The sequence below is a fragment of the Erithacus rubecula genome (assembly GCF_903797595.1).
Source record: "Erithacus rubecula genome assembly, chromosome: 28".
Classification (NCBI taxonomy): Eukaryota; Metazoa; Chordata; class Aves; order Passeriformes; family Muscicapidae; genus Erithacus; species Erithacus rubecula.
This window is the reverse complement of record NC_136680.1, coordinates 5069062-5090485: the sequence shown is the minus strand read 5'-3', so window position 1 is coordinate 5090485 and position 21424 is coordinate 5069062. Positions and strand designations below refer to the sequence as shown.

At 51.0% G+C, this 21424-nt stretch overlaps 2 protein-coding genes across 3 annotated transcripts in view; one reads left to right on the top strand and one right to left on the bottom strand.

Annotated features, from left to right (window-relative positions):
* Positions 1–1919: 1919 nt before the first annotated feature.
* TIMM13 (translocase of inner mitochondrial membrane 13) lies at positions 1920–2674 on the top strand. The gene is made up of 3 exons (XM_079328085.1): positions 1920–2148; positions 2295–2363; positions 2439–2674. Exons 1-3 carry the CDS (start codon positions 2023–2025, stop codon positions 2535–2537), a joined length of 294 nt encoding a protein of 97 aa, XP_079184211.1. The 5' UTR covers positions 1920–2022; the 3' UTR covers positions 2538–2674.
* Positions 2675–4519: 1845 nt separating this feature from the next.
* TMPRSS9 (transmembrane serine protease 9) overlaps positions 4520–21424 on the bottom strand; it is a gene marked incomplete at its 3' end in the record, with an annotated part of 24033 nt that continues 7128 nt past the window's right edge. The window contains exons 2-19 of one of the 2 annotated variants that reach the window (XM_079328422.1): positions 19389–19540; positions 17524–17651; positions 17031–17098; positions 16426–16601; positions 15370–15411; positions 14288–14459; positions 13887–14161; positions 13575–13711; positions 12095–12410; positions 11136–11307; positions 9443–9714; positions 8631–8767; positions 7778–8135; positions 7573–7689; positions 6692–6863; positions 6123–6388; positions 5464–5600; positions 4520–4996 (exon numbers count right to left, since the gene is read on the bottom strand). In XM_079328422.1, the coding sequence (XP_079184548.1) occupies positions 4835–4996; positions 5464–5600; positions 6123–6388; positions 6692–6863; positions 7573–7689; positions 7778–8135; positions 8631–8767; positions 9443–9714; positions 11136–11307; positions 12095–12410; positions 13575–13711; positions 13887–14161; positions 14288–14459; positions 15370–15411; positions 16426–16601; positions 17031–17098; positions 17524–17651; positions 19389–19512 (3231 nt within the window). In that variant the 5' untranslated portion in view covers positions 19513–19540. Of the gene's footprint in view, positions 4997–5277; positions 5601–6122; positions 6389–6691; positions 6864–7572; positions 7690–7777; positions 8136–8630; positions 8768–9442; positions 9715–11135; positions 11308–12094; positions 12411–13574; positions 13712–13886; positions 14162–14287; positions 14460–15369; positions 15412–16425; positions 16602–17030; positions 17099–17523; positions 17652–19388; positions 19616–21424 lie in introns of those variants that run through there. The other variant, XM_079328421.1, reaches the window with a different exon arrangement.

Below are 21424 nucleotides of genomic sequence, written 5' to 3'. Positions count from 1 at the left end.
CCAGCAGGGGGATTGCAGGGCAGGTCCCGACACGGACAGGGGGGTGTGTCCCAGCAGGGACAAGGGGATGTGTCCCAGCAGGTACAGGGGGGTGTGTCCCAGCAGGGACAGTGGGGTGTGTCCCAGCAGGGACTGTGGGTGTGTCCCAGCAGGTACAGGGGGGTGTGTCCCAGCAGGTACAGGGGGGTGTGTCCCAGCAGGGACAGTGGGGTGTGTCCCAGCAGGTACAGGGGGGTGTGTCCACAGGGACAGTGGGGTGTGTCCCAGCAGGGACAAGGGGATGTGTCCCAGCAGGTACAGGGGGGTGTGTCCCAGCAGGTACAGGGGGGTGTGTCCACAGGGACAGTGGGGTGTGTCCCAGCAGGGACAAGGGGATGTGTCCCAGCAGGGACTGTGGGGTGTGTCCCAGCAGGGAAAGTGGGGTGTGTCCCAGCAGGGACTGTGGGTGTGTCCCAGCAGGTACAGGGGGGTGTGTCCCAGCAGGGACAGTGGGGTGTGTCCCAGCAGGTACAGGGGGGTGTGTCCCAGCAGGTACAGGGGGGTGTGTCCCAGCAGGGACAGTGGGGTGTGTCCCAGCAGGGACTGTGGGTGTGTCCCAGCAGGTACAGGGGGGTGTGTCCCAGCAGGGACAGTGGGTGTGTCCCAGCAGGGCTAGCGGGGTGTGTGTTCTAACAGGGATCTCGAGGTGTGTCCCAGCAGGGATAGCGGGGTGTGTGTGTTCTAACAGGGATCTCGAGGTGTGTCCCAGCAGGGATAGCGGGGTGTGTGTGTTCTAACAGGGATCTCGAGGTGTGTCCCAACAGGGATGGCGGGGTGTGTTCCAGAAGGGATCGAAGGGCGTGTCCCAGCAGGGATAGCGAGAAGCGCTCCAGAAACAAATGAACGCTTTCCTTAAACGTGACGGAGTTCTGATGGAACCTGCTGTCCTCTCTGATCAGTACTAATAAAAGCAGGGGGCAGAATATCAGGAGCTGGAGCACATAAACATTGCCTTGCTTCCTCACTACCGCTGCACTTAAGGGGCTTTTCCATTTAACCTACTTGACGCTAAATAAGAATGAGAGCAGATATCAATCCCTGGCAGGAAAGGGTTCTTAGGAATGAACCAAAGCACTGCCACGAGCTGACGCATTTGCGAGCCTGGCTCAGCTCCCAGCTCACTTTCGAGTCCGTACTCATTGTGAAATTGTAGGCGGCTGCCCCACCGTAGCACCAGCTGATGATGCTTCTGCGGGGTGGTAGGAATGGCTTCTGTTTGAAGCGGGCAGATCCAAAGGCGGGATGATATGGTTTGCAATACTCTGAGTGGGGGCTCGGGCTAGTGAAGATGAGCAGAGTTTTGGCTTTAGCTCTGCTGTCCTGCTCAGTCCCCTCCTCTCATGTCATCTCCTACCTGCAGATCACACCTCAGCCATGTGAGGGGCTCCGCAGCGTTGTCCTCTCCTATTTGCTCCTACCTCGTCGCACAGCATTCTTAATGGCAGACTTCAAGGGCGTGGGCCTGTCACCCAAGTCACGTAAGGCAGAAGGAAGCCTGGAAGAACAGCAGGATGAATTCCAGAGAGAACCCAAAGGGGAGTTTCTCTCTGCGGCGATCCCAGCAGAGCTGGTGTTTCACCACGGGCTGCAGCTGGGCAGCGTTTGTCTGGTGATGCCGGTGTAAAGCCCCGTCCCGTCGCCTCAGTTCGTGGTGCTGCACTGAACCCTGGTACTCGAACGCTGTTGTCCGATGCGGGCCCGGCTCGGCCCCGGGGAGTCCCTTCGGAGCTCGCTCGGGGCCGCCTCCTCCGCGGCCGGCGGTGACACCAGCGCTCGGGACACCGGCCACGAGCGGCGGCGGGACGGGCGCCCCCGGGCTGGGGACAGCGCGGCCCCGCTGAGGCGGCCCGGCCCCGCTCGGTCCCGCCCGGCCCCGCTGAGGCGGAGGCGGCGGCGGCGCGGGGCCCGCCGGGAAGCGCAGTCCCGGGCGCCGCCATTTCTCCCTTCGGCAGCGCAGGGCGCCCGTCCGCGGTGACTCTGGGCATGGAGAGCGGCTTCGGTTCCGACTTCGGCTCCGGAGGAGGCGGCGGGGGGAAGCTGGACCCGGGGCTTATCATGGAGCAAGTGAAGGTGCAGATCGCCGTGGCCAACGCACAGGAGCTGTTGCAGGTCAGAAGCGGCGGCGGGGCCGGGCGGGGTGGCGGGTCCCGGTGCGGTCGCTGGGGACGGCCAGGCCGTCCCGCTCCCCTCGCAGCAGGGGCGGCGGCTCGGCCGGAGCCCCGGGCCGCCGTGCCCCTCACAGGCTCTCTCCGCAGCGGATGACGGACAAGTGCTTTCGGAAGTGCATCGGGAAGCCCGGCGGCGCCCTGGACAACTCCGAGCAGGTGAGGACGGGTGGGAGATGCGGAGACCCGCGAGCCTCTAGCTCGGGGCTGCCGCTGAGGCTCTGTGTCCCGCAGAAATGCATCGCCATGTGCATGGACCGGTACATGGACTCCTGGAACACAGTTTCGCGAGCCTACAATTCTCGGCTGCAGCGGGAGAGAGCCAACATGTGACTTCTACCGGCCTCCGGGCCGAGAGGGACCATGTGGGGAAGGGACAGTGGCCAGTCCAGGTGGTTAGGGGTGAATCCTGCTGCCCCTTCCCAGCCCTTGCCATGGCAGAGCAATAAAACCTCGCTGAACCTTTTGCATCCATTGACTTTTATTAGCACCAGCTCCAGGAGAATGGGTTTTTTGAGTTTTTTCCTATGAGGTGCTTGTTTTACTTCTTGCCCTTCCCGAGTGTCCAGACTGGCCCAAGGCATTGTATCAATTGATAAATCCCTGCTGAAAGGGCTGCCACAGGCAAGGAGCCTTCTGTGGAAAATAGGGGCCAAGCCAAGCCAGCAACACAGTAACCTTATTCAGGATTCCACCGTGGACCCATCCATAAGATAGTTACTCAGTCTGTTTTTATAAGTGGAAAAGCTGCCAGAAGAGTCTCCACATGCCACCTTGGCTCTTTCATCCCTTATATCTGTATAGGGCTATGTGAGGCTATCTTGGGGCTCATAAGCTTTGGCTCAGCTCAGGCACAGTGCTGGGGAGCAGGACAGTCTTGCAAATAGTTGTATGAGCACAGCTAGGGATGAACAGGGTTGGGAAGTACTTAGATTCTTTTCTTTATAGAGTAAAGTGTGTTGTGATACTCTGTAGTTTCTGGTGTGGCACAGATGTTCCATCTTGGAGCCTACATCTTAAGCATAACTTTTTTGATGGAGGAGCATGTCTGCAGCAGGGGATGTGGGTATGCTTTGGGGCACAGCTCTGTTGTTTTCTGCTTACACACTGCTCCTGAAAAGGTTGGGTTCATGCTGTGAGGTCAGCAGTGGATACAACAGCTGCAAGAGGGAAATGTTGGAGATTAACAGTGCCCATGTAGTGAGTTTTTAGAAATCCTTTCTTTTGAAGCTCTTCTTTGTTTCATAAAAGATTTCATTGTTTGCTGGACACAGACTGGAAGAATAACATCTCCATACCTGCTAGGACATTCAGAGAGATGTGATAGAACCTAAAGTGTTCTCACACAAGGTAAACTATGAGTTGATATTTGGGTATCTGGACTTAATGAAACTGGAGTTTCCTTTTCAGACTGTCAGAATGGCTACTTGGAAATAAAGTGCTTTCAGACATCTTTGCTTAGGGGGCTTTTTACTTTTCTTCATGGATGTGTGAATTTTGTGGCACTGGATGTGCAGCAGTCCCATTTTGTTCATGGGAGCATCCCACAGGTGTTCCAGCCATGAATCTGGATCCATCTGGAGCTGAGCCATGCCTGGAAGCCAGCTCTCCCACCTAGCTCATGCTCTGTCTCAAAAAGCTGAGACATGCCAGCTGGGTTGGGATGGAAGAAACCTCTTGCTATGCCCAGATGCAGAGCTTAAAGCACCAAAAATGAGGAAGGGGTTTGGGGTACAAGCAGCCATTCAGTTTTGGTGGCTGAATCGATGGGGGCATGTCAGAGGCATGAGCTCTGCTGCAGTTCTTTGCTTGTGAACAAAGTTGCCTACGTGTCTTATGGTGGTGGGACCTGACAAGTGTACTTTGCACCACTATCTCAGCACTTCAGATTCTTCCCACCTATTTTAGCCAGACAGTGGTCTGTGTGGTCATGCCTTAATCTTTGCCAGTTTAATCACCTGTTACCTAATGCAAAAGGAGCTGCAGGGAGGTGAGTAAGAAGCCCCTCCTAATACTCTAGTACAGGTGAGGGCCTGTGCAGTCTGAACTCCCAAGTGTTCTAGTCCTGCATTCTCTTGGGATCAAATGGTGATCCAAGAGGTCATCACTGAGCTCCCAATACCAGGTACTAATTGGAAACAGCATCACACCCTTCCCAAAAGCTGCTGCACAGCACAACAGCTCCATCAAGTCAGTGAGGTCTGAAGCTTCTGCAAGGGCATAACTTTGGGGTGAGGCAAAGGTCACAAATCTGTTGGCTTGGCTTTGAGATGACAGCTCCATAGCCAGAGGTCAGGCAAACTCCATTAATCTTTGGCAGATTTTTACAACACCCATCCAACTAGAAAGGTTGTGTTTTAATGTGCAGTATGTTTGGCCAGGTCTTAAGATGGGACAGGTTTCATTTATTTATAGAAAAGGTCTAGAATTTGTACCTCTCTATGCAAAGCAGTTATCAAATGCCTTGATGTAACAACCAGCAGGCCACACAACACTGGCATTTGCTTAATACCTGGAGCCATCTTCACCCCTTTGCAACATCAGGAAAATGTGCAGTACCCAGGGGTTAGTGCATCCTCCAGCAGTTACTCCTCTCATTCATTGTCTTCCCTGAGTGGTGAAATGCAGTTTCAGAGCTTGAGGTTCTGCACAATCCAGCCCTGGACAGCTGTGACTTTGGTGTAGACACCAGGGAAGTATGGCCTGGCACAGCCATAGCCCCAGCTTGTGATTCCTGCTAGAAACCACTTCCCTGAAGGTTCTTTACATGCCAGGGGTCCACCTGCATCACCCTGCAGAGAGAGGAAAAGGATCCAGTATCAAGCCACAGGCAGTGCAGCTCCCCCAGCTGTGAAATGTTCTCTCTGGGGCATAGATATTTTGCTGTCTTGTTCCCCACTTCCCCAGGAGCCCCATTCCAAGCTGGAGGACTGCTCCAGTGATGTACATGCATCAACAATCTGAGGCTGGGGTCCTGGAACATAGAAGAGTGTGTTTGGAGGTACAGTAGGATCATGAATCAGGCTCCATGTGGTCTCTTAAACTTAACATTACCTCTCTGTGTATTTCCCTGTCACAGGTTGGTGGGGCAAGCAGGGTGAGGTGTGTGCAGGATGGGTAAAAGCAGCAGCTGGCTGATAGATGGACAGACAGCTGAGCTAGGGGAGGCAGGGCAGGGCAATCCTGAGGGAATATAGTCTAGGGACTTGGTGCAAGCTTTCTCTGTCCCAGCCACAGCATTTGCTGCTCTTGCACTCACTGAACAGCTGTCGACGGTGCCCTGTGGGAAACCAGCACACAGCATCCTGCTGCTGATCTGGACAGGGTAGAACTTTTTGCAGGCCTGGTCTGCAATGATGTTCACTGCTGCTTTTTGCAGATGCTTTGACATGAGACCTGAGGAGACAAGTATTGCTGTTAGCTGGGTGAAGAGCACATGAGAAACAGCAGCATGTGAAGAAGTGGGGTTTCTGCAGCCTTGCTTGCTCTGGGGAAGTGAGTCTCGCCTGGTTCAGCAGAGCAAATGCAGGAGGGTCCCTTGGGTGTGTAGTTTGTTGGGCAGCTTGGCTGTCCAGACACAAATGGTATTGGGGTGGTCCTTGTACTGCAGGAGCACAGCTGCTGCAGCTTCTGGGGGGGTGGAGAGCACAGTGGCTGGCATGTAGAAAGCTAGGGGAGGCTCCAAGAGGGCAGAGGTGTGATAAAATGGAGTAGTAGCATGTGTGGTAGCTGGGGAGGAGATTATGGTGACACCAGGCCTTGACCAGCGTGGTATCCTCTGCAGCATGTGGCCTGGATGGGAGTGCTTGGGGTAGTGGTGTGGGAACTGTAGAAGTTTGGGCTTGGAGTCTTGCAGTGTAGGTGGCCAAGCATTGAGCTTGGCCATCATGCATGTGGGAGGGCCCTCTCAGCCAGTACCTCCTTCCTTTGTGGAGCCCCAGCCTGTGATGAAGCATCTGGCCCCTTCATGGAAGATGTGAGAATTGTCAGGGAGACATATAGGTCTGATGGTGCTGCTGAAGGTGACAGGTGTGCTTAGTTCCAGTAGTGCCACGTCATAGTCTAGGCTGTAGACGTTGTAAAAAGGGTGTTTGTAGATACGGAATATTTTCTCCATTTTGCCATCGATGCCACTCATGAAGGGTGTTCCTAGAAAGGCCACCCACATTTTGGGATCACTGTAACTGCAGAAAGACAGCAAACCTGGCTGTTAGGAGCACAGCCTCACAAAGAGGGTCATCCCTCCACTTGTGGGGCTGGCCACACCTTGGGAGGTCAGGACCCCTGTCTCACAACAGTGGGTGCACTCAGACTTTGTTCCCCCCATTCCTCTTAACACTTACCTGCAGGGGCATTTCTCTGATAGGGGTGTGTTCTTCCTGTGGGGCACAGCATCCCAGCCAGGGTGCTGGACCATGAGGGAGGGGAAGGGCAGGTTGGCTGATGGGACTGAGGCAGCTGACTTAACTAGCCCATCTCAGACTTACATGTCAAAGCAGTGAGCTGCAGAGAGCAGCCACCGGTCAGCAATGAGGACAGCCCCACACTTGTGCTCCTTCTGTCGAAGCCAGAGACTGACTTGCCAGGGCCATTCCCCTCGAGCTGCACTGCTGCCACCCACAATCTTGCTGAAGGCCAGAGCAGTTGTTGAGCCACAGTCTGGAACAGAGGAAGAAGCACCATGGTTTTAAGTAACATAAATTAAAGGAATTACTGCCTGCCTTCCATAACCTCTGCTGTGGGACATCTTTGTGGGGGAGCACGTACAGGGTAGTAGGATGTGATGAATTCAGTTCACCCAGCTGAGGCAAGGCTTGACAGACATGTGACTTGACATACAGACAGGGACTAACTTTTTATTGATTTGTTATCACAGATCACACCTTCCAGGGATGTGGTATATCAGGAGCAGATATTTGGATGGACTGTCTGAGGTATCACATGGCAAGGAATGTGCAGCCCAAAGTGCAGTCCCAGGGATGACAAGACACTTTCTGGGCTGCCAGGTTGTACAGAGCTGTCTTGCTGCTTTGTGCTACCACACTGACTGGTTAGAAGGCCTGTGTACTGGGAAATGGGTTCTAATGTCTATAACAGGGTAGAAGAGGCCACACTTTCTGGCAGTAAATTTGGATCCAGCTCTGTCCTGGGGTGATTTTATTTTACTTGTATCCCAAATTGTCTGTTCAGTTTGTGTTGGATACTGAGCTGGATATACAGCTTTATCTTGTTTTAGGCTCTGGCAGAGCTGGCCTAGGCCCCCAGTCTGTGCCCATGACAGCCAGTGTGAGTGTGGTGGTGCCATTGTGGAGTCTGGCTCATGGGGAGCACAGCTGGCAGCAGCCACGGGCTACAGAGGAGAACTCACCACAGCTGCGCTCGTCAAAGCCGTTGCTGCAGTCCACAACACCATCACATTCAGGATTTTCTTTTCCAATACATACCTTGCTGGAACACTTGAAGGTGAGGCTGGTACAAGGCACCACTGGAAGGCAAAAACCCATGGCCTGCTTACTACCCTCTATGCTGGAGGTCTTGTGCCAACATGTCAATGCATCAGTTATCAGTTTTACCTGGGGTTTGGGTAGGCTTGGCAGTCTCAGTTGTTCTCAGAGCTGTGGAGGTTTCACTCATGGTTGTGCTCATCTTTGTCCCCAGGGTGGTTCTGCTAGCTGGACTTGCAGTCATTGTGCTGGGCTGGATAAAAATGGCTGTGATAGGAGTTCTAGGGATAGCTGAACTGGAAGGGATGCTTGTGCCACCACTGGGCAACTGGGAGATGGTATCCAGGATCCAGTTTGTGAATTTGGTAATTCTGGAGTATACACCAGGTCTCATAGCCTGGGCACAACCAAACCCCCAGCTCACGATGCCAGCAAGGTAAAACACGCCCGGGGTAACCTCACAGGCCAAGGGTCCACCTGAATCTCCCTGCAGAAGAAGTAAGGCAATGACTACTCAGTCCAATCAGGTCTGCCCTCAGACAAGAAGGACTTAACTACCCCCAACTCTTCTTTCTCTAGCCTCGTGGGTCTGTCTGCTGCCATGCAGTGTGTATGCAGGGCATGAGTGTGCAGAAGCTGAAGCTGGGGTCAGTGGCTCAACCTGGCTCCTGTCAGCACATTTCCACAGCTGCCACCAACTGCCACTGACTCACTGCCACAGGAAGAGACCTGCTTCATCCAGGATTTGTCTGGCCAGATAGAGTGGTGGGATGCTGGTTTAAGTCATTCTCAACTTGGTGGAGCTTTGTTTACTTTTCTAGGTCTCCAAATTAGTGGGTTGGGGCTTTTTGTGCTCCAGTATATGTGGATTACACAGCTGGATTGCAGCAGCCCAGTAAATATTTCACAAGGATCTGCTGAAGGCAGAGTTAGCCCAGCTTTCTAGAACAATCTACAGAGTAGAGAAATCCCACACTTTTACCTGGCATGAGTCTACCATCCCTTCCATGAAGCCAGCACAGATCATTCTATCAGTGAGGGAGAAGTTGTAGAGAAAGTTGCAGGTGTTGTCTTCTATGATGCCCACAGATGCTTTCTGCAGGATCTCAGGCTTGGTGTCTGCATGAAAACCACAGAATTAGTGCTGCAGCAGATGAAAGGAACTAATGGCTTTTAGACTGACTCAACACATATGTTGGGAAAACAGGCTCTAATCCCACATGGGAATCGAGTCAAATAGAATCTCTTTTTTCTCTGCAGCCCTGAAGCCTGTGGCTCACCCCAGTCTGTGCTAAGGATTCTGCACACAGTTTGTGTCCCATGCTCCTGAAGAGTTTGTGGGCTTCTTGTCAGCTGGACTTGTTTGGTAGCCAGTGCCACTCTCAGGCCTTCTCCCTATAGCTGGATCTTTGCTTATGCTCATTGCTTGGAACATCCCTGTGACTGAGAGGGGCTGCTGTGGCTGACATACCATCCTGCCAGAGCTGCAGCAGCCTCTGAGGCAAGTGCTTAGCATGGTCAAGCTACTGAGGGCAGTCCAGCAGGCTTCTCCTGGTTCCCACCAAGCTGTTCTCTCCATTTTCTTCTTTGCTGGTGACTCCTAGGTAACTGTGGTTTAAGGTGCCTTTACTGTGTGCCTTTACTCTTGCTTGTTCTTATGTTTCTGTCAGTTCCTGACTGTTCCTGTTACTGATGCCTGTCCTATACATTCCCAGGACTGTGGGTCACAGTGGCTTTGCTGCTCAGGGTATCACTGCTCCAAAGCAAATCAGTAGGAAATGCATTACTGCTTACCATTCCCTTCCTGGAGGTCACCCCATCCAGAAATGAGGCATTTCTTGCCAACAGGAAACGTCTGCACAGCAAGTGGGAGGCACACAGGTTGTATGTATTTGTTGAAGATAAGAGGTCTTGCCAGTTCAAGTAGAGCCACATCAAAGTCCAGAATCATGGGGTTAAAGAGGGGATGTGAGATCACTCTTGTTACATTGACTTTCACTGCATTCTCATCTGTTCCATTTAGTGATGTTGTTCCCACATAGGCTTCGATCTCTTCTGGCACTGTCCTGCAAATACATAAACCTAAATATGCATACTTACACATTTATGCCTGGCATGAATTCTGACATTAATTCTGACATTTATTCATTCTGGCATTGCAGCTTTACATGATCAGCATGCAGCAGAGCACCCCTGCTAAGTCAGGCCCAAAGAACTGTTTCCAGCAGTGGCACCTTTTGGATATTACTTGAAGAGCAAATAAACCTGTAATAATAATCCTTTCTTCATGTTCAGAAGTTTGTGATTTCAGGAGTGTTCTGGTACACAGGTACTGTCTCTGTATTCAGTAGGTCTTGCTGCATTTTTGGGTGTTATTTGGATTTTTCTAAAGTTGTGTTTTATTTGTTTTTACTCCAGGTGAATTTTTAATATTAATTTTAATGTCATTTATTTTAAAAGCTGCTTCCTTTTGATTGTTTCCATCTGCACCTAGTATCTTTAAAAGACAGTCAAAAGGCATTCCCTAAACACTGTACTCTTCATTATTGTACAGTCCCATCCAACATTGCCTTCCTATTAGTTATTTCTTTTCCCAAGTCTAGTCTGATCTATTTCATTGTGCTTGTTGTGATGTTGCTCCACACCCAGCTCATCCCCCAGCCCTGTGTGCACATTCACACAGTGTTACTCATGCCCTCCCCGTGATTTTGGAGCAGTCGATGTGCTGTGCATTACCAGCAACATCCCACTCATCTCCCTAGTTTATTACTGCATTCCTGTGCTTGTTAACTGCCCCTGCCACAGGACTGCTGCTGTCAGGGCTATATCCACATGTTTCTGACCTCTTGTTTTAAATTGCAACAGCTGATGGAGACTCATCCTCATGCACAGACAGACACCACTGGTTTTGCTGTGTGCCTCATTTCACACATCCCTACCTTGCACTTCACTTGCTTCTTTATTGCCCAGCTGTTTAATGCATGAAGTTGTCTTAAAATCCTTCAGAGTTAGTAACCCACCTTTTCTGCCTTCAGGAATTTATTCTTGACAAGCATTATCTTCTTGCTAATCATTTATATTCTAGACTACTTAAAAATCTGGGCTTGGGTTCTTGCAGTTGAACAGAACTATGCAGGATTGAACTGATAATTTTCCCTTTACCAGCTGGCCATGTGTCTCTATTTTATATATTACAGACAATTTTTAAAGTTAAGTTTATTAAAGAAACTCTTGTGGCACCTTCTTCCACTCCTCTTAGATGTGTTGTCCTTGTTCCCTGTTCAGGCTGCTTTAACCTTTCTCTGCCTCATTCCAACCTCCCCACACACTCCTTTTTACTGTCAATGTCTAGTTATAGTAAAAATTAATGTCCAACATGTGTTCTTGATTTCTATTTCTTGACTTCAGTGCCACACTGTGGATTTGGCTGTGCAGCTCTGTGCCAGTGGGCAGGTGAGCTGGAGCAGGGGCAGGGATGGGCTCTTACTCATTGAAGCAGTGAGCTGCTGACAGCAGCCAGCGGTCCCCAATGATGGTGGCTCCACAGAAATGTCTTGAGTTTTCTTTCAGACTGACTTGCCAAGGGATCTCTCCTCTGGAAGCATCTGTTCCTCCCACAATCTTGCTGGGTTTAGAGAACCCAGGTCGTCCTCCACACTCTGAGGAAAAGTTAAAGCATGACCTGTGAGTATTCCAGGCAGAAGACAAGAGACTTTTCTCTCTCTTAGCAGGAACAGGTTAGGGCTGAGGTATAAAACATCTACCCAAGCCCTGATGGCTGATAGTGACAGTGCCTGATGGTGGCCATGGACTTTCACACAAACTGCTGTTGTGCATCTTGCTCTTGGCAAGTTGTAAATCCAGGGCCTTTCTTGAAGGCAGAGTAATCTATAGTTCCATGCCTCTTACCTTTGCCATTCCAGACAAAAAGTTTATTCTAGACTTAGAAAAATACCCTTCATCTGCATGTCCTTGCAAAGTTGCTGGGAGGGCTCCTTGAAAGGAGAGGTCATCCTGCAGACACCTGCCCTCCTTCCCTTCAGGGAGAGATGCATGGCTGCTGTAAAGGGGCAGCCATCAGTTTTGAACTGCTGGGAGCTCCTTAGGTGGCAAGCAAAAGTGATCGACAGGTTAAAGACTGTCAGAGCTGCTGTGCCTTAGTGACCTGTTCTGGGCCTGCCAGAGCACACCAGTTACACAGCAAGATTACACAGACAGTCACAACAGCAAAGGAGTGGAACTGCAGAGGCACTGAGTGACTTTGCCAGGCTGCTCTGGACTGAGCCAGGGCAGACATATAGTGTCATTTGTACCTTAGCACTTAGGTGAAGTTGTGTGGCTCACCCTACAAAAGGTCAGCTTAGGTCAGCAGAGAAACAAACCTGATGTTTGGACCTGTACCTGGCACTCTGCCTGCCAAGGTGCACCTGCTGTGGGTGCTCATACCTCGTGGTCTTGCTGCAGTCACTGGCCTGCTGGCAGCTGGGGCTGGTGAGGTGGCAGGGGTTGCTCCGGTGCTGGTGTTGACCTCTTCAGTGTTGACCATGTTACTGTTAGCACTAAAGTGCACTGGAGGAACAGTATGGGCTATGGAGGCAGGGAAGGCAGAAATAGCATCCAAGATCCAGTCTCTGAGTTTGGTAACACGTGTGTAAACCCCAGGCCGCCTGGCTTCAGCACATCCAATACCCCAACTCACAATTCCCGCCAGGAAAAACCTGCCAGATGGTTCTTGGCAAACCAGGGGCCCACCAGAGTCACCCTGCAAGAGAAGCCACATGGTGAGTTCTCCTTGGGGATGCACTGAGCTTGCCCTGGCTACCTTCAGCATTCCTCTACCAGCTGGGGTCTCTCTGTCCCTGTGTATCCTAACTCACTTCACATTTGCTCTGACCTAGTGATGAGTGGAGCATCTCTGTGCTGGCCTTTGGATGTTCCTCCATGTGGGCACACTGTCCTGCTATTACACAAAAACCTTGTGCCTTTTATATGCCAGAAGAACAAAGGATACTACCTGTAAAATCTAGGATTTAGCATTTCTAAGCATTTCTACTGCTTTAACAATTTGTTAAACCTCCTAAAGATTAATCCTAGCAGCCAGATAGTGGGTATTCACTGCCTGATACATAACCCAGGGAGACCACTTTGACATTTGCATCAGGTTTTCTTGATTTGGTCTATGGTTGGTTCTTGGTTATTGTGGGGCCCTGTGATGGACATGTGTTCTGTGAAGCTGGTAATACCTTCTGGGGATAAGATTGCTCTAGATCAATAATGAATACCCAGATGGTCGTGTTCATCATTCAACCTTAAATCTTCAACTCTTGGCCTCTTCTCTGATGTTTGTGCTGTATTTGGTGCAGAAGTATGAAGCACTACCACCAGAAAAGTGCAGATTTGTTAAGGTGGTTTCTGTTGGTTTCAAAGGTTCTACAAAACCAGAGAGACAGACCTGGAAATCACAGTTCTCCTCTCTCCATACTATGAAAGGCAGGCCTGTCTCCAGCTCACCACTTGCAGTTCCAGGATGGATAAAATCTAACTAAAAAATCCCACTCTGTTGTTCACCAAAAACTGTTGTGCATGTTTTAGTTTCCACTGCTGCCCTTTGCCCATCTGGATTTTGATCTGAAGACCTGTGCGAAATATTGGTAGGGCCAGCCCTGATGACAGCTGAGGAAGAAGAGAGAAGTAGTTAATTAGCTGAAAGAGCCCCTTAAACAAGTGTCCTGCTCTAAGCAGTAGAGAACATATCCTCATTTGTGTCTTGTGCAATCACTGATCTAGGTCCAAGGTAGGGCCTCAAACCTCAATGGGAAACAGTGACCATAGTGTCAGTTCTGCTTCTTGAATTGTCACTTGGTGCATTCTGGGAGGGAAAAGCCTTTTGCAGGCAGGTGTGCTGTCTTCTCTGGGCAAAGCTTACCTGGCAAGAGTCGACTTTCCCCTCCAGATAGCCAGCACACATCATCCTGTCTGTGAGGACGTGGCTGTAGAGACTGGAACATAGGTTCTGGTCTAGGAGCTCCACTGTTGCTTTCTGCAGGAACTCAGGTTTCACCACTGAATGAGAAAGACACGATAGTGAGCCCAGTGGAGGGAGCCCTGCACAGGCTCAGCAGCTCAGGCTCAGCCCACTCCGGCTGGCCAGAGCAAGGCCTGAGTTCCCCTCCCCAGTGCCTTCTGCCCCACTCACACCCCACCACATCTCCTCTGCTGCCTGCCATGCTTCACTTACAGAAATCCTCCTTGAGGTAGCCCCAGCCAGAGATGAGGCACTTCTTGCTGGTGGGGAAGTGATGTTCAGCATCTGGCAGGCACACAGGCTGGATGTACTTAGTGAAGGTCACAGGTCTCTTCAGCTCCAGCACGGCCACATCATAGTCAGCTGTGTCAGCATTGTAAGAGGGGTGTGGGATGATCTGTGAAATGTCCATTTTCACTGTGCTGCTGTCAGAGCCTCTGAGGGAGGTGGTCCCTGTGTAAGCTGCCCACATGGCTGGGTCCTGAAACCTAGAGGAGAGACAGTGGGGGCCATGTGAGCCTGCAGCCACATCACTGTCCTGCAAACCCAAGCTGCCTCCTGCCCATCCTGCCATCCAGGGGTGGAGGGGGGAAGGTGGCGTGACTAAAACTTACTCAGTAAAGCAGTGAGCAGCAGACACCAGCCACTTCTCAGTGAGGATGGCAGCACCACAGAAGTGCTCATTGTTCTCCCTCAGGCTGACCTGCCACGGGAACTCTCCCCTGGATGCCTCTGAGCCTCCAACTATCCTGCTGGCAGTCTGCATGGCAGGGCGATTGCCACAGTCTGAGGGAGGAGAAAGCCAGTGCATCAGCATCCTGCCACTGCTCCCCAGCAACACGCTCTGGGGGCAAGTGGGAAAAGCTGCTTCAGCTCTGTGTGTGCTGCTGGCATATACTCAAGCAGCAGGGTGGTATTTGGGATGTCACAGGGCAGCCTTTAACCTGCAGACTTGGGAAGAGCACTGCAAAGCACTGGGCCATCACAGCATCTTCCCTGAAACTTTCTAGAGCATGAAACTGTACAGCAGCATCCTGACTAGTTTGACAAGCTCAGCTACTGCCTCATGATCAGCTTCCAGCAGGTCATGGGCATGTGGCTGTTGTCCATTGTGCCAGCCCACCAGAAAGGTGAACCTTGGCATAGTCCATCACAGTTGATGGGACCAAGATGTTTCCAGGGCACAGTTTCCCTCATCCTGATAACAGCCATTTACTATTGGCTTGAAAAATCGTGTCATATCCTTGGCTCACTGCAGTGGTGTCCCAGCTATCAAGGTCTGCCAGCAGTGGGTTGTAGCTGGCCTCTACATCCAGAGACCTGCTGGGGAGATTCAGCACAGCCCATTTGGCTGTCACATTTAGGGCTTTCTTTTCACATACTGGATGTTGGAGAAGGTGGCTGCCTGTGTCAAGGGCAGTTCCCTGGGGACAGTCAGGCTTGAACCATTCATGTCTTCTGCAGTCCACATAGCAACTCTCCCCTGGCTTCCCCAGGGGCAACAACCACTGTATCCTTGTCCCTCTGCCCCCTGGCTGCCCCAGAGTCCCTGCAGGAGCTGCAGCTTGTTTTGAGCTTCCAAGCCCCTGGGCCACCAGGCCTGGAACAAGGTGGGGCACAAGTGCCTTTTGTATCTGGTGAGGAAGAGGAGGAGGCTGCAGAGTGCAAGTGGTTCTTCCTGATGCCTGGCTCTTACCTGTTTTCAGTCCAGGTCTGTGGGAAGAAACCTTGTTGGGACCTGGGACAAAGAGGAAGGAATCAGGATCAGCAAGGGCAGGGCGGCCTGGGGTCCTGGAACTGTGTTCCTGGGCTGGGGCTGCCACAGGTTTTGCTGCATCTTCCTCTCCTGCCTGGCCATCTCTTTGCCCACCTGTGGCCAGTGAGGTCCCTGCTGGGAGCCCTGCTCTGCCACGAGGCAGGGGAGGAGCAGCTCCCTACTGCCTGCAGGCTTTGGGGTGATGCACGTGCAGAGAGAAATTCCCAAAAGCTGTGGCAGTGAGCTGCCTCAGGAGCAGACTGGGGCTGAAGCTATGCAAGGCTGTTTGCCTAAAGCCAAGGGGACTCTCAGCACCTTCCATTTGGGCAGCACAAGGCTCCCAAAGATCCAGGGATCCTGCCCATTGTGGCAGAGGGAGCTGCAGAGGAGCCCACACCTTCTTGAATCCCAGGCTCATGTTTTTTTTTTAATTGGAACTCCATAGTCACAGAAAGAAAAGAAAATTTCTTGTCAGGTGGTTTCAGAGAGTAATTCAAATACGAGAAATAGCAGCCTGAGCTGGAGTTATTGCTACAACTGTGAGGTCTGCTAAGGGCTGCTCTGCACAGGTACATACAGACAGCCCAGCTGTTAACCTCCTGGAGCTTCATTTGCTGTCCCTCAGACTGATTCCAGGTGCTGCAAGAAAAGCCAAAGCAGTTACAATTTGTGCTTTAGCTTCTGTCGCTGCTGTGGCCCCTCAAGATGCTCCTGCAGAGCAGCAGGACAGCATCAGTGCTGGAGGGGTACTTGGGGACCCACAAATGCCTGTTAAGCAGCAGCCAAGATCTAGGCTGGTTTCTGCTGTTGCCTGGTGAAGCTGGAGCAGCTGGGAGCAGATCATTTGACCGGTTTGCTGAGTGGCTGGCAGCACCCGCACTCCTAGCACTGCTGCTGGGCACGGAGCCTGGGCAGGCACGCAGAGCCAAAGCCCCGCAGCAGCTTGGCTGGGAGCGGTGGCTCAGCGGGGAGCACGGGCGGAGCAGCAGCGCTTACCTTCGAGAGAGGCTGAGGAGATGGTGCCGTAGGCAGCCAGGGGAAAGCCCTGCTTGTGCAGGGCAGCTGCCAGCCCGTGCCTCAGAGCCTCCTCCTCCTCGGCAGAGCTCAGGGGCTGCGAGTGCCGGGGCGTGAAGAGCAGCCGGAAACGGACGATCACACCCGAGTTCCCGTTCCTAAGGCGAGACACGGAATTGAGGGGGACCTTGGCTTCAGGATCTGCACACGGGACAGGTTCCTGTGCTAGCTGTCTGCAGGGAACTAAAGGAAACAAATCTTATTCTTCATATTTTGATTCTTAATAATTTAATGTTTCACTGGAGATGTGCTCTTGGTTGAACTGGTCATGTGAATTTTTTTTTTCCTTTCGCCCAAAGCTGTGGTTGAACAAAATTGTTTTCCTCTGCCTTTCTGACTGGATTTCCAAATGAAAGAATCCAGAACAATGTTGCAATTTCAGATGAAAATCCAGCCTTGACCAAAAACCAGTTTCTCTTTGTAGTAGCTTTGACCAAGAGCACAGGAGTGAGTTCAGCTTTTTGGTGAGGCTTGTCAGAATGTGCAGCAGCATGAGCTGCAGGTGCAGAGACAGCTGCCCAACTCACCTGTAGCCCAGGATGGTGCAACCAGTGCAGCTCCAGTTCAGCTGGGACTCTTGGAGACTAGACAGAAACTGCAAAACAAAGAGTGATGGTCACACACTTACTGGACCCCAAGGAGGTGGGAATAGATGATGCCTGGAATTCTAATGGAATGTGGAGCTCTTGATGCATGGTCTCTTGTCTCTGTAAGCAGAAGCACCAATGTCCAGCTCGTATGTAGCATTTTTCCCACTCTGGCTTTTAGGGCATGAGGTAGTACATCCTTGTTTATGCCTTATCTCATTTGCAAGGAATAGGTCTGAGCAAACATTTCCCACTCCATGAATGTTTCTCAGGGTCCTGACAGGGTCTCTTGAAGTGCAGTTCAGCCCCATAGTGTACCCTCCTGATGTTTAAGAAGTCCTAGTTTTCGCCCTGCCCTTGGCACACAGATTCTGCTGGTGCTACCACCCCAGTATTTCATAAGTGTTTTTCCAGGAGGTCCAGATCAACTCACCAGCCTCTCAAGAGCAGGTGTCAGCACCCTGTAGTAGTCAGAGTTCTTCATCTGTAAGCTGCTGTTGAATGTGATTCCTTGCAGCTCCACTGTGTGCTCAAAGCTGGCCTCTCCCATGGAATGGCAGGCTGCCAGAAAGGGAAGGTGTCTGTCAGAGGCAGCTTTCCTCAGGGCTTTGTAACATGTATGTCATCATGTCCTTCAAACCCCCTCTTTTCAGCAGCTTGACTGTCCCTGACCATCCCAGCTGCCTCGGGGTGCCACAACCAGACTGGGATACACAGCGCCTGTGCACTAATAGCATTGTGCACTGAACTTGTTTGAACTTGAAAATAGTGGATTTTTATCAAGCCTGAGACAGAAATTCATGAACACATAGGTACAGACTGGCAACCTGAGATTGTCCCTATCCTTGCAGGAACTGCCTTGGTAAAGTTCTGCTGGGTCCTGTGACTGTGAAGGGATCTGTCAGTCATGCTACACTGGGTCTTCACTGGGGTGCTGGCCTGAGGTGGCATCTGGCCATGGGGCAGCAGAAGCAAAGGAGGGAGGTGGAAGAGGGAATGAGATGGTGGTATGCTCTGGAGGGGGACAGTAAAACAGGCAGTGCTCAGTGGCTGCAAGTGTTCGAGATAGGAAATGGCAGAGGCAGCAAGGTACAGTGACAAGAAATTTTAAAGTCACAGAGAGAGATAACAGGACATAATCATAGAATCAAGGAATTGTTTAGATTGGAAAAGACCTCTGAGGTCATTGAGTCTAATCATTCTACCAGCACTGCCAAGGCCACACTAACCCTGTCCCCTAATGCCATGTCCACGTTTCCTAAATCACTGCAGGCATGGGGAGTCCACTACTGCTCTGGGCAACCTGGGCCAGGGCTTGCCCTTTCAGTGAAAAAAAATTCTGAATATCCAATCTTAAACTCCCCTGGGCTACCTTGAGGTCTTTTCTTCCTTCCTGTCCCTGTTCCCTGGGAACAACCCAACCCTCACCTGTCCCCTCCTCTCAGGGAGCTGTGCAGAGCCACAAGGGCCCCTCTAAGCCTCCTTTTCTCCAGGCTGAGCCCCTTTCCCAGCTCCCTCAGCTGCTTCTGGTGCTTCAGCCCCTTCCCCAGCTCTGTTCCCCTCTCTGGACGTGCCCCAGCCCCTCAATGTCTTTCTTGTCATGAGGGGCCTAAAACTGAACTCTGGATTTGAGGTGGGGCCTCAGCAGTGCCCAGCACAGGGGCACAGTCACTGCCCTGGTCCTGATGGCCACAGTATTACTTCAGCAGAGCAACATCCCACCCAGCTTGAGCTGTCTGTGAGCTGACTGAGGATGCCCTCAATCCCCTCATCCAGACCACTGACAAAGACATGAAACAGGGCTGGCCCCAAAGGAACTGCCCTGAGGATCACCACTGGTCACCAGCCCCCAGCTGGATGTGACTCCATCCACCACCACTCTCTGGGCCTGCTCATCTAAACTGGTTTTTAACCAAGGAAGAGCACACCCATCCAAGCCATAAGCAGCCAGTTTATCTAAGAAAATTTATGGGAAATGATGTCAAAGGCTTTACTGAAGTTGAAATAGACCAGCTTCAGACCCTTTCCCTCATCCACTAGGCAGGTCATCTCATAGAAAGACACCAGATTGGTCAAGCAGGAAAAGAATAGAGCATATGTAGCATGAGACACTGAAGATAAAATGCTCCAAAGTCACATGAGCTAACTACAGCTTTTGTAGTTTTTGTTCATCATGCAGAAAGGTGTCTTCATTTTGTCCTCAGTAGGAGGATTTTGAGGATTTTTGCTATGAGCAGTGCAGACCACTTGTCTTTTGGAGCTGATAAGCTTACAGAACGTGCATGGCTGCAGACTCACCCAGCAGGATGCCCAGGCAGAGGGCTGTTGTGCAGCCCACCACAGCAGCAGCAGCAGTCACCTTCCAGCAGCAGGCCCCCAGTCTCCTTCTCTGGGTGCCTTGCTCTGGCTTTATCTGGTCCATGCTTTCTGAGCAGCTCTACAGATGGGCTCTGTCATGAAAAAGAAGAGGAGGAAAATTATAAGACTGGGATGAAATCTGTCATGCCAGCTAAGGTTACCCCAGGAGCTCCAAACGATGCATTGCCACGAGAAGTGAGAGAGTTGATATACACTGTGTCCCCTGAACGTGCCTTAGGCTGCAGTCAGGAGATTCAGGTTGTAGGAACTGAACTCATAAACCATAGTGGCTCCTCCCTGCCTGGGTCCCCTTCTTTGTCTTCCTAGGGGGCCACCACTGACCAGTGGTGCTCATTGTGTTTGTGTTGACAATGGCCATGGCATGAACCAGCCTGATGCCTCCATCTCCATGCTCTGCAGAGGCTCTGGATGAATCCTGAGCCAGTGTCCAGCAGCACAGAGCCTGCCTGGCAGCACCCTGTACCTGCTCTTCAGCAGGCAGTAACCCAGCTCTGCTCAGCAGCAGGGTTTGCAGGTCTGACTGCCCACTGTGCCAGGGTGAAAGGCACCTCAGCCCTAGCAAGGGCCAAACAGCAAGGGGCTTGACATCTTGGCTTGCTCCTTCTGCCTTAGACATCACCCCTCACAATGGTCCTAAACCCAGCAAGTGTCATAGGGGATGCTTTGGTGCTGCTCAGGAGTCATGGAGCTGAGTAACAGGTACAACAGTTGAGTTGTAAAGGTCAACATTTATCTCAGAGTAATCCTAGAGGTTTGCAAGCACAACTATACTGGAGTCACATCCTTAAACATGAAACTGCAGTTTGAAAAGACAGCTGTGGAGAGAAACCTGCCTGGGACTCTGGATCATGAATGGACCAGACCTAGTTGGCACTGAGTACTTCAGAAACCATTGTCTGCTCCTGCTGGACCATTCTGACCTGCCTATGGAAGTCTTGGCATTAGGCTACATCTATCCCCAAGGTGCATATTATATGGATTAAAACTCTCTAAACTTCACCCTGTAATTGTTTATGAGGCAGATTCCAGGGTGAAGTTTCATCTAGCCCAATGCTATTCCACATTTCTTGTAGGAATTCCGGAGGAATTATAAAATCACAGTGGGTGTCAAAGCCCACTACAGCATTTAGCTGAGAGCTCTCAATGCAGAGCCTGTAATGCAGAACCAATTAATATGTGCTTTGATTACTACCCTAATGGAAGGAGATTCTCCTTCCCTGTGGCCAGCATTGGCACTGGTGCTTCCAGTATTTTACCTCAAGTGGTTCTGCACCAGAAGCAAAGCTCCTTCATGTCACCTTTCCTGCCTCCACCTTTTCCTGGCCTTTGCTAGACTGGTTTCAGTATGTCAATGCTTTTCATGCACTGAAGATGCTTAGATGGGATATGGTGCTCCAAGTGTGAATTTAAAAATGCCAAAAATAGAAAGAATATCTGTCTTGGGTTTTTGTTTTGTTTTGTTTTGTTTTGTTTTTTTCCTCTGCAGTCTTGCTAGTACAAGCCAGACTATATTTGGCCTTTATTTGCACATCATCAACAATTGGGAATCACTAGGAATTAATATCTGTAATATCCATGGTCATTACATCATTCAGATAGGTTAGTATCTGCAACAAGTCTGGTGAGACAAGGATGGACACTGATTTCCTGTGGTCCTAAAATGTATTAAATTTCTGTATTAGTATTTCTCCCTCATAGGCAGAAAGAAGACACACAGTCCTTCTGTTCAAACTGGCAGACTGAAGTTGTTTCAGACAATTCGTGTGGTCAGAGTAGAAATCCACAAAAGTCCAACCTGCTTGGCCAAGGGTCCAGAGCTCCTCAGCTTCAGAGATTCAGAGATACTCAACCTCTAACTTTTGTGAGACTCAGATTTACAGGAGACGGCAGAAAAACTTGGAAATGGGGCTGTGCCTTCGGAGAGGCTGCAGAGCAACAGCCTTTTCTAATGGAAA

Bases quoted from the DNA above. Each gene is read 5' to 3' on its own strand.
- TIMM13 (XM_079328085.1), top strand. From the start codon at position 2,023: ATGGAGAGCGGCTTCGGTTCCGACTTCGGCTCCGGAGGAGGCGGCGGG. The intron at 2,149-2,294 runs GTCAGAAGCGGC...CTCTCTCCGCAG, and splicing joins ACGCACAGGAGCTGTTGCAG to CGGATGACGGACAAGTGCTT. The intron at 2,364-2,438 runs GTGAGGACGGGT...TGTGTCCCGCAG, and splicing joins CCCTGGACAACTCCGAGCAG to AAATGCATCGCCATGTGCAT.